General features: G+C 43.3%; 1 protein-coding gene across 9 annotated transcripts in view; it reads right to left on the bottom strand.

Moving 5' to 3' along the window:
• Positions 1-11,560, bottom strand: part of CRACD (capping protein inhibiting regulator of actin dynamics) — a 122,739-nt gene that overhangs the window by 2,941 nt on the left and 108,238 nt on the right. For all 9 annotated transcript variants that reach the window (XM_084517850.1, XM_084517844.1, XM_084517851.1 and 6 more), the window contains 4 exons: positions 10,400-10,582; positions 5,437-8,545; positions 3,631-3,821; positions 2,446-2,611 (listed from right to left, as the gene is read on the bottom strand). In XM_084517850.1, the coding sequence (XP_084373976.1) occupies positions 2,446-2,611; positions 3,631-3,821; positions 5,437-8,545; positions 10,400-10,582 (3,649 nt within the window). The remainder of the gene's footprint in view (positions 1-2,445; positions 2,612-3,630; positions 3,822-5,436; positions 8,546-10,399; positions 10,583-11,560) is intronic.

Raw genomic sequence — 11,560 nt, 5'->3', positions numbered from 1 at the left:
ACAAACATTACTTAAACCCAGTATTTTGTCACAGTTACAGAGATTTCTTTTCTCTAGAAGATGTTCTGTTTTATCGCACTGCTTTCCAACCTTCTAAATCATACTATTTACTATTACTAACTCATTAGTCTCTTATCCATTTCTTTTTTAAGCCAAAAATCTTTTTTTTTGTTAAATGTATTTAGTACAAATTACTTGAAGTTGTGTTCCACTGTCAGGTTTTGAATGTTTTAAAAAGCTGTAAAATTGCATGCATTGCAAAAATATTTTTTTTCTTCTTAGTGTAACTTTAATGATGTATTTTTAACTAACTACTACATGAACAGTAGCATACTGCTACTAACGTACTGCTGCAGACAGACACTTTGAAAAGCTAGTAATTTTAAAGGTTGTGGTAATTTATGCTATTTTAATGGCTGTAAGAGTTCTTGTTGCACAAGATTTATGTGCAAGTCGGAAGCACACCAACCTTTTCAGAACTTTTTTAAAGGTCCTTACAGGAGATCTCAGCAAACTTACTCTAAACATGTTCCAGCCTGGTCTTCTGTTTTAAATGCTCTCCTAATTGTGGGAAACCTAAATCAGTTCTGACATCCATAGTAAAGAAATATGACTTACATTATACTTGTGCTATTGGTAATGGCTACCTAACTCCAAATGTAGACAGCATCACATGGGTACCCAGTCACTATTTCCCTTAGAGCCAACAGTTAGGCTTTCACTTTAACATAATTGGCAATTCCTCTTGAATTTCCTCATGAAATTCATATCCTAGTGCAGACAGACCTTCCAAGGCTATTTTTTTTCCTGGTCTTTCTTTAATCTAATTTTGGATCATCTATTGTGCTAGAGTTTTCCTGCTCGAGCTGACACCATATTGCAGTACAACATACCTTACCCCCGCATCTTTCCAGGTAGGGCTGCAGTGGAGCCCTGTGGCAGCTTGTGGGAGGAATGCTCTAAAGCTTTTCCAGCTGCCTGCCTCCAAAGGCAGTTTGGGTGCTGGAAGCAAGCTAACAGGTAGCATGAACGTTTGGGGCAATCTGTGTAAGATGTTGCAAGCAAAACAAGTTCTCAGGCATATCTGCACAGGCACGCAGCTGCACTGTGGACATGCAGCATCTAAGCCAACAGAATACAGGTTTGCCTGGTGCCCCTTTATGTCCTGCTTAGAACAGTCTGTGGCATGGGATGGTGCTGCTTTAGCCCTTACTGTTAGGAAGCTAAGGAAGCTGTAATACCTCACTGCTTTCAGAGTTACAGCCCATAATTCTTGGCTCGGAGGGGTACTGAATAGACACAGCTGATACACGTGTATTTAGAATCAGACAATCATCCAGGTTGGAGAAGACCTCTGGGATCATCTGGCCCAACCTTTAACCTGATACTAAAGTATCAGATATTATCAGTATCAGTAAAGATATTAAACCATGCTACTACGTTCCAAATCTACACGTTTCTTGAAGACATGGAGAGATGTCCTTTTTGGCCAACAAGCATCTTTACAAGCATTATTAAGCATGTTTACAGGCATTGTTGATGCTTAGCTAACAAGTATTAACACTTTACTTTCAAAGCAGCCCCCATTATTTACAGCCTAGCCTGTAAAAAGGTTTCTTCATTATTTATCCATAGTCTTCTTCAAAACCTTTTGCCTATAACTAATGTTGGCTAGAGAAATATGACACAAATCTCAGATTTCAACAATCACTCCAAATGCCATGACCTTTGGGGAAGCATTTGTTTTCATGTTTCTGCCTTTTGAATACATAAGGTATGAATATTATTTATGAATATTCACTTTATCCAAGTGACAAGTCCAGTAGTGGGTTCTGGTTCCAACTGTCCAAACTAGATACTAAATATATCCTAAATTCAAAGTGATAGGCTGTCTTCAAAGTTTATTTTTTGTCTTTTTGAATGGCACAAGTCCTCATTCCAAATATTCTGGGAGATAATTTCTCCTCTCCAAAGAGAGAGGTGTGAGAACATAACACGCCCTGTTTCCCACACAGGTACACCATCTCTGCTCTGCTCTGACCCTCAGCCTAAAGGCAAATCAGCACTGCAGTTGCAATTTGCAGCAAAGCAAATGCCCTTAAATTCACTAGACTCATTCAAAAAATACTTGCTGGATATGACTTGGGGAGACAGCCTAATTTTTGTTTTGAGTTGTTAACTTGAACTGGGGTAATTCTGAGCAGACATAGTTCTGCAACTTTACTGATCTGGGGAACCTAGCAAAAGCTGATTAAAACAATGTACTTCCAGCGTAATGGTCAGTACATGAGACTGGGCCAAGTTGTATTGCTTCTGCTAAAAGTAAACGCATTCTTAATTCTAGGGGTAATAAGAGAGAGAAAAGTCATTCACTTTCTCAAGATCATACTATACCACTTCTAAAAGTGCATTATTCTTAGAGGAAATGCAAATCTGTCATTGTACCTGTCACAGAAGTTGGAAGGGTATTAGATTTTTTCAGCTGCTCCCTTCTTTCTAGTCTTGACACAGCAGTCTCAATTTTCTTCTCCCCCTCTTGAGGCGTAGATTTCTGCAGTGTGCTTGTTTTGCTGCTGCTGCTTTTATTATCTGACTGGTTACTCACAGCCGCCTAGAACAGAGAAGAAAAATTGGTAAATTAGGACCGGCCTGTCCTGTAGTGGCTGCCAGTAAGAGATAGCATGCTTGATGCTTTTGGTCATCACCTGTCCCTTCCTTAACCTTCCTTTTGGGCAAAGAATCCAAACACTCCAATTCTTCCAAAACTTAGAGTTAGTAAAGCTTGTAAAAGAAGACAGTAAAATTAAATTTGTCATTTCAGTCAAAATATTGAGCAGTTTGACCCAGCCCAACCTGTTACACACAGTACAGAACAGTGTGTGTCTGTGGGCAGCTTCACACCCACTGCTTTCTTCCACCAGTTACGTATGTCTGTACATATCTGTCCATCAGAAATTTGGGTCCCATAACAAACATCAAAATGGGCTTCATTATCCACACAACTTCCCTTTTTACCATCTGTGGTTCCTACATACAGCGTCACTGCTGTACTGTAAGGGGAAATGGTTTTCTTACTGATAGAAAAATACCTACTTAGAGAACAGGAGAGATGCGATACTTGAATTCATTGCCTGCTTTAAGTGTTTGCATGTTTTATATTACAGTCCATTTCTTTCACTCATCTACATTTTATCCAAGTAATATATGCTGATAAAAATAAATTCAAGCTTACTAATAACTAGTTACTAGTTTATTTACTAGTAAATTTGTTACTAGTAACGAATCTTCCAGCTGTTACATCCCAAAGCACCGAGATTCTCTCAAGCTCTGAAGGACAGACCTTCCATACAATTTTTCTGTTGTACGACCTGCATAGGGGTCCTGCTTATGATTGCTGTTAACTACCCTCTGATATTAAGACATCAGATTTTGTCACACTATTGCACATTATTTCCTTCTGGAGATTTGCAGAATGGAACTCTGGACTTTCAGACTACTTTTTACTCACCTTCATCTTGGCTTTTATGACATCTTACAGACCGACCACAACAACAACAAAAAATCCCTTCCACAAAATAAAACCAGCCAGTAGTTGCAATGATCACATCACTATTTCTAAGGATTGCTTACATTTTCTTTAGCCAGCTTCTCTGCTTGCTTTGCCTCTCTGGCTTGTCTCCTCTCTTCCCTAGTAGCTTGCTGTTCACGAAATCCCTTTTGCTTTTGTAGCGCCAATGTAATCCAAAGTGGTTGTGAAGTTTCAACTTTTTCCATCAATTTAGAGCCATCTAAAGAGTGCCTGCTCTGGAGGACTGGTTTTTCTGCAAGAAAACATGAAGAGAACTGGTTGAGTAATGCACATCCCTTGCTCAAGCAAATCAGTACAACTTATCCACCATGTCCAACTCTGCAGCTAAGCTTATTGATTTCTGTGCCATGGACAGACCTTCATGAACTGTATGGCAAAACCTGAAACTGTTTGAATGCCTCAAGAATAAGACCCAATTCAGCGTTCTCATACAGCAGTACAAATCTATCTTTTTGTTGTTGTTAGAAAGCCTGTCCACTAGAATTCTAGCCTAATTTACTACATATACTTCCCCACTACCTAGGAGACATTTAAGTGAAAGTAAGTGATACATATTCAATGATTGATTGTACCTTTGAGGGAAGGAAAGGGCTGCAGCCACTAGATACTGCAGCGTCCTGGTCTTCCAGCCACATTTAAGGGAACAGTGTCCAAACTCAGCTAATAAAGGGTGCTGAAAATTAATTGTAACTGCAGTCCCTCTTAAAAAGTGTTTTTTTTTTTTTTTTTTTAATTGCCACTTGAGCATTGGTTGTTTTCTCATTCAGTGCAGTGATGCAAGAGCAATAAAAGGTGGATGTAACCTTCTCTAACAGTTGGTGCCTTTGGCTACTCCCAGAAAGAAATCAGACTTTATTTGAGCAGTTATTTGAGAAGTCTCATTGGAGCTAGCAACCAAAATACCTATAATCTGATCTTACAAACCTTTAAATATCTGTACTGATGTTTGCAAGTTGTATTTGAGGCTAAAAGCATCTCTGACAACAAGCTAGAGACTTTCTGTATCTTGAACAACATTGGGGCTTGCAGCCAGCATAGAGCTGTGAGGGGCAGGGAGCAGCCCTGTGGGTGTAAAGGTTCCTGCAGAGCACAGAAAACCCTCAGCACCAGTCCCTGCTCTCCCAGGGTGGCAGCGATGCCTCCAACTATTTCCATAAATCCTCATTTAAAAGTGAAAGGGAAAAGGGTATTCGTGCTCACAGACTGTGAAAATATGTAGTGGTTCTGCTGAGATATGACTTTAGAAGTGCCCTGATGCTTACAGAAACCAAGAATGAAAAAAGAAAAGGGGGGGGGGGGTCCCAAATAAATGCTCTGTGAGTGCCCTTATGCTGACAGGGGGCTTTTTCCATTTGTACAGAACACTATTTCAGGACACAGGCACTTTCAGCCTTCCTCCAAAGAGCGACTATGACTACTCAGATTGCTTCTACTACTGCAGAGTGCTTCTGAAATGCAGGCTGGTATGTCCATGTATAGGTAGGGAGAGAATTTGCCCAGGGCAGGCACCGTAAGGGCAGCTGCATCTTATTTTCTTTGTAAGTTAGATACCGTTCCCCTAAAAATATATACGACATGATGTGAATTGTAAGAATGACTCCCTCTGCTCCGATGATGCCATTACACATGGAACACGAAGTCCATCATTTGACTAACTCAGAAAACACACACGCTTCAGTTACCTCCTAGAAATTAATTTACTTTAGCAGGTCACACTGGCCACATTGATTTTGTGTGTATCTAAATCAAACTGCGGGAATGGGAAGTCTCCCTCAGACAACCCTAAGCAAAGTAGCGGCACTCCACAAATAGCGTGCCATAGCTTAAGAGTTTTTCAAAGTACGTACCTTTCTTCAGCGGCTCAGGCTTTTTGTCATTCTTCTCTCTCCAGGGAATGCTTAGAGATGGGAAAAATGACTTCTTTTCTCTGATTTCTTCCTCTTCATTTTTGTTCTCACTCAGTGCCGTGGGGGGCACTGTTCTGTCTTCTCTCCTCCAGCTGCCATCCGGTTCAGCTTTAACAAACCTCTGCCCTAGCGTGTCAGCCAGGTTCGAGCGGTTCATTTTCAAGAGAGGAGAGGACGGCGGCGTCTGGCTGGCAGGCTTCGGGGCTAGTGCAGGCTTCTGTGGGGCCAGTGATTTGCACGCTGGTTTCTCGTGAGGAGGTAAAGAGCCCTGGCTGGGGGCTGGCAGTGGTGTGCCCGCAGGCTGTGAGAGCTCTACCACAGTAACTGCAGAGTCTTTGGAGTCTTTTAAATTCCCACGGACATTCGCTCTTCCCGTGCCAGGGGAGGTGCTCTCCTGTGGAGCAAAAACAGTGGGTTCCTTCTCACCTTCTGTCGTAAGCAGAGGGTCAGGCACACCATCAAAGCTATCTCCTGCACTGTATCTTTTCTTCTTCCTTTGCTCTGCCTGTTGATCGTAATGGAAACGTAAGGAATAGTTTGTCCTCCGTAACTTTATCCCAAAAGGAGAAACGTTTTCTTCTCCATTTGGTGCTGGTTTATCAGTTTTTTTGGTGCTGGCACCCTGCTGATTTTCCAGCGCACCTGGAGGTTCTGGCTGGGGTAATTCTTCACCTGGAGGATGAGGAAAGCTTGGAACCAGGAAAGATGGAAGATCTTTTGCAAACTTACAGCCTTCTGTGTTGTCTGTAATTTCACTGCGGGTTTCCAGTTTCTCTTTAGCCGTTTCAGCTAAGCTGTCCTTCAAAGCGGGCGCCACCTCCCCAGCCAGGTCAGCGGCTGAGCCCGTGGTTCTTCCCACAGCCACCGCTTCACTGCCCTTCGCTGCACTCACGTTCTCAGTGTCCAAATTGTTTTTTGAAGCTTCTGAAAACTTCTGCCACGCTGGTGTTATCGAGAACTTCGCATTTGCAGACAGGGTTTTCCTCAAGTTACCATGGGAAGCACCTCGCCCTCGGGGCGTCCAGTCGTCGCTGTGCCTGCAGCCGCTCACTCTGTCCTTCTCGTTGTATTTGCTGTTTTCTTTGTTCTTTAGGATTCTGGAGCGGATGGAGGCCCACTCAGCCAGCGTGGCTTGGTCCAGCGTCTCTTGTGCATATTTCATTTTACTGTTAGCGGGTTTGGTACCTGGCTTTTTTTCCTGGGCCTTCTCTGGTGAAGGAATATCCACGTTTTTTCTCTCTTCTGTCAAGCCCAGTAAGGACTTACAAGCCGTGTCCTTTATCTGGTTCAGGTTAACCGCGGTGCCACACAGCTGCGCTCCAGTAACCAAAATAGCCGTGTGGGGCACACACACAGACGAGGGCAGTGTGGGGGAGCTCTTGCTGGAGGTGTGCACCCTGCAGTCTTTGAGGGAAGGAGAAGCGAGCCCTGCTCCCTTGACAGGCATGACTGGACTCAGATTTACTTTCTGAAATATGATCTGTTTATCTCCAGAAGACACCTGGAACGTGAAGGGTCTGGATGCAGTTTGTCTTTCGTCTACCTCCTGCCACCTGAGTTCTTCCCCTATTCGCTTTTGTTCCTGAGCATCGACTTCTCTCTTCAGCTTCTGGGCTAGGATTTCTTCTGCTGTTTTATTCCCTTTTTCTGTCTGTTTCAGTTTTGGGGGTCTTGGTCTTTCTTGGAGCTTGTCCTCCACCGGATGCCTGTCAGCCCCTCCAGAACGCAGCTGATCCTTGTCCTGTTGCTGCTCCAAGGATTTTTCTTGTTGCTTTTGCTGAAGATATTTTCCATCCGGTTCTGTCTTCTGCTCCTGCAGCTTGCTCCATTCTTGTTCATTTTGGTCCTTTTGCTGCTTCAGTTCGTCGTGTTGCATAATATCTGTACTTTCCAAGTGCATTTGTTTTGTGAGCTTATGTTTTCTCTGCTCTTCCCGCTTCTGTTTCTTCTCCAGTAATTGCTGGGGTTGTTCTTCCTCTGTCTTTTCTCCTTTCCCCTTCAAGTGCTGCCTTTGTTCCTCTTGTTTCTTTTGTTGCTTGAGGCTCTCCAGCTCCTTCTCCTGCTTCTGTTTTATTTCAGTTTCTTGAAGTTCTTTCTTTTCTAGCTCTTGTCTCTCTTTTTCTTCCTTCTTTTGTTCATTGAGTTCTTTTTGTTCCTCCAGCTGATTTCTTTCCTCTTCCTCTTGACACTGTATTTCAGTCTCACGTTGCCTTTGTGTTTCCAGCTCTAGCCTCTTCTGCTCCTCCAGCTCTCGTCTCTGTTGCTCCTTCAGCTCCTTGTGCCTCTGCTCTTCCCATTCCTGGTGCTCCTGCTCCTCTAGCTCTTGCCTCTTCTGCTCCTCCAACTCCTTGCATCTCTGCTCCTCCTGTTCCTGGAACTCCTGCTCCTCTAGGTCTTGGCTCTTCTCCTCCTGTTCCTGGTACTTCCGTTGCTCCAGCTCTCGTCTCTTTTGCTCCTCCTGTTCCTGGTGTTTGTGCTCCTCCAGCTCCTGTGGCTGTTGCTCATCCCATTCCCTGTGCTTCTGTTCCTCCAGCTCCTGTCTTTGTTGCTCGTCCCACTCCCTGTGCTTCTGCTGTTCCACCTCTTGTCTCTGTTGCTCTTCCAGCTCCTTCTTCCTCTGCTTCTCCAGCTCTTGCCTCTTTTCTGCCTCCAGCAGTCTTCTCTCCTCTTCCTGGCGTGCTTGCTCCTCTGTTTTCAAAGATGTCTCTCCTTCAAGGAGATTCTGCCTGCTCTCCTCTTCACGATCCCTCCTCTCCTGCTCTTTTTGGATCTGCTCACGCTCTTGGCACCTTTGTTCTTCCATTTCTCTTTGTTCTTCCATTTCCCTTTGTTCATCCATTTCCACAATCTGCCTTATCCTTTCAGCCTCAAGGATCCCCCAGTGATCAATTCTTTTCTGCTCTGCCAGTGGAAGCTGCTTTGGCTCATCTCTGCTCTGGATTAGCTTGTCTGCTGTGAAGTGGCCGTTGTAACCTGGGTATCTGTCTGCAAACAGCTCAGTTTCTAGATCCTCTGGCTCAAATTCTGTTATTGTTAAACTTTGTGATCCCTGAAATGGGAGACAAGCATGGAGTTACTTGATATTGCCTACTTGTTGGCTTGTTACTTACAGTGAAAAAACTATCACTTGCAAATGCAAAATTACTTTTTTTCTTTAAAAACAACGATTCGCATCCAGAGCCAACACACTACAGTTTATGGTTACCATCACTGTATGTTCCCTGCCTCTCACCCGTACAGATGATAGCCCTTATAAGAAAGAAAACATCCCAACAGTGATAACAGTGTAATGCTAAATATTCAGTCACCCTTTGGTTATACGAGTTAATCCAGATTAAGACCTGGCATTTCAAATTTACAGTGGCCTGAGGAATAGAGAAAATGTGTTTTGTATCCCTCTTTTGTTACTTGGAGCTCCATTCTTAGAGCTTGCAATAATTAGCACCGGCCTAAGGGCAGTTGTTTTGCCAGTTTTTTGGTAGTAAATCTACATGTTAGCTGAGACAGAAGCTGTTACCCGCATGAAAGAGCTCTGCACTGCAATCCAGGAAAGGACTCTGCTCAGGGGAACAGCATGTGGTTGCTTTTCACAAATCCTGAGCCAGGATACCTTCACAGGCAGCCAAACCTCCAGCTCTACTGCCAGGCCACTGACAAAACCTAGAGCTCCCTCGCAAAGCCACGCTGTCCAGCACGTGCAATGCCTGCAGCACAGCGAGGGCAGACCTCCTGCACAGCCTGCTCCTTGTCTCTGCAGCAACATGGTCTAAAGACGAGCTGCACCTGAACAGCCCTGTCCCGCTATCGTTTGTCATCATTTGGCTCCAGTTAAACAAAACCACTGCATAAAAAAAGGCTTGAATTTAATTTCTTCATCACCAGAGTGACATTGAAGTACAATGGTGGGGAAGTGGGCTGTCCTGTACGCTGTAGTACTTCAACAGTCCCATTTACAAAGGCTGTCAAGATAAAAACCATGCAGTAAGCACATGGAGCTAGGATTTGATAATTCACTTTAAAAGCTGTTGAAAGAGCTGTGTTACTCAAGTCTTGGTCTTTCATGTAAGACAGTGATACCACCACTCTCACAATCCGTGCCATTTTAAGAAAAGCTGTTTATTTTCCCCCCAATTTGTACTACCTGATCGCCTATACAGGAGCAGCATTACCAGTGGCAGATATTCTTCAGACCATTATGACTTTTTTTTTAAACTAGAATAGCAAGAATCAGAAAGCTCTAGTTGAAATACCTCAGATTTAAGTAGCATTTGTTTCAACTACATATATTAGCTATTACTATAGCTATCATATTAGGTATCATCCAGGTCTGCGGCCCCCAGCACAAGAATGACACGGACCTGTTGGAGCGGGTCCAGAGAAGGGCCATGGGGATGATCAGAGGGCTGGAGCACCTCTCCTGTGAAGACATGTTCAAATTCTTCACTCAGAGGGTGGTGAGGCACTGGCACAGGCTGCCCAGAGAAGCTGTGGATGCCCCATCCCTGGCAGTGCTCAAGGACAGGCTGGATGGGGCTTTGGGCAGCCTGGGCTGGTGGGAGGTGTCCCTGCCCATGGCAGGGGGCTGGAACTGGGTGGGCTTTAAGGCCCCTTCCACCCCAAGCCATTCTGTGGTTCTGTGATTAAAACTTTTTTGCATCATTTGGCCAGGCAGGGCTTTATCTTTAGGTCTTTATCTTGATTTCAAGACAAAACAAAACAAGCACCCATTTTGTTTTGCCCTGGAGACACAAGATTTGTCCAAGAAGCTTCAGTATCTATCTCTAATGGTATTAATTACACATTGTGGCAGTCTTCTCTCTATTGCTACTCCTGGTGCACTCATTTGTGGTTACCCAGCTGAACAAGTACCCCCTCCCTCATTATTTCACCAGTGGTTCAATACCTTTGTTAATCTCTTGTGCTTTCTTGACATCCTCTGCTTTTTTGGCTTTACTGACAGCTTGTGTTTAGCTGCACTGTTGTCTAGACGAGCAACAGCCTGGGGAACTGCATCCAGATTGATTGTTTCAATTGTGCCAGAACAGGAGAATTGTCTTTTTGGCCGAGATGGTCTGACTGGAGTGACCTGTCCATATCACAAAGACAAGAAGCTTTTATTAAACTATTTGTTCCATTTAAAAATATTCATACAGCAAACAAACAAAACACACAAAAACAACAACAGCAGAACAAAAAACAATCCCCGCAAAACTTTGCAGTTTTGAATTCAAAGCAATTATTAGTTTATAAACTAATTAGTTTATAACTATAACTAGTTTGTTTCAAACCCTGTTTTTCCACTACAGAAATTATGAACTTCATCCAGCTGTAACATTTTCCTTTTCCCAGTACCACACATTTGCATACTTTTTATCTAAAAACTACTTGGAATGGTCTAAGTTTGTTCACAATTTAGTTCCGTGCAGAAGCTGTTGGAAATGGGAGGGGCAGAGGCAGTTTTCAACAACATCCTTTAGAACATTTTAAAGTTTGCTTATTGAAAAATATGTGAATCTTTAAATCGTTTAGATGATAGACTTTAGGCAAGAGTAAATCAGAATGACTTATCTAAGCACTGTAACAGAACAGCAACACAGCTGTACTGTTTGCATGGGAGCTGACTGAGATATTGGGTCTCAGACCAGCTCAGTGCCTCTAGTGAAGTTTCCTGCCACATGCGGAGTTGCCCAAGCTAGCACCAAAGTACTGGGAAAAAAAAAAAAAAAAAAAAAAAAAAAAAGAGAGAGAGAGAATAGTGGCTTTGGTGCTTTTCCTCTTGCATTTCAAATATTTAGGTTCAGAAACTGCAAATACAAACAAAGTGATTTAGTGAGACAACTTGTGTGAATAAATAGAGTGGAGCTGTACATCTAGACCTGTGAGAGTGCCCATAATCACAGCCTCTCCTGTACATCACTGCCCTATCATCCCGAGACTGGTATTTGGCTCAACCCCAGTGGAAAAAGAACACACACACACACACACACAAAAAAAAAAAAAAAAAAAAAAAGGAGAAAACATCTTCTGTAAGGGAAGAGTCCCATACATTGTTTTCCAGACAGCT

This window comes from Aythya ferina, assembly GCF_964211825.1.
Source record: "Aythya ferina genome assembly, chromosome: 4".
Classification (NCBI taxonomy): domain Eukaryota; kingdom Metazoa; phylum Chordata; class Aves; order Anseriformes; family Anatidae; genus Aythya; species Aythya ferina.
This window is presented reverse-complemented; position numbering and strand designations above follow the sequence as displayed.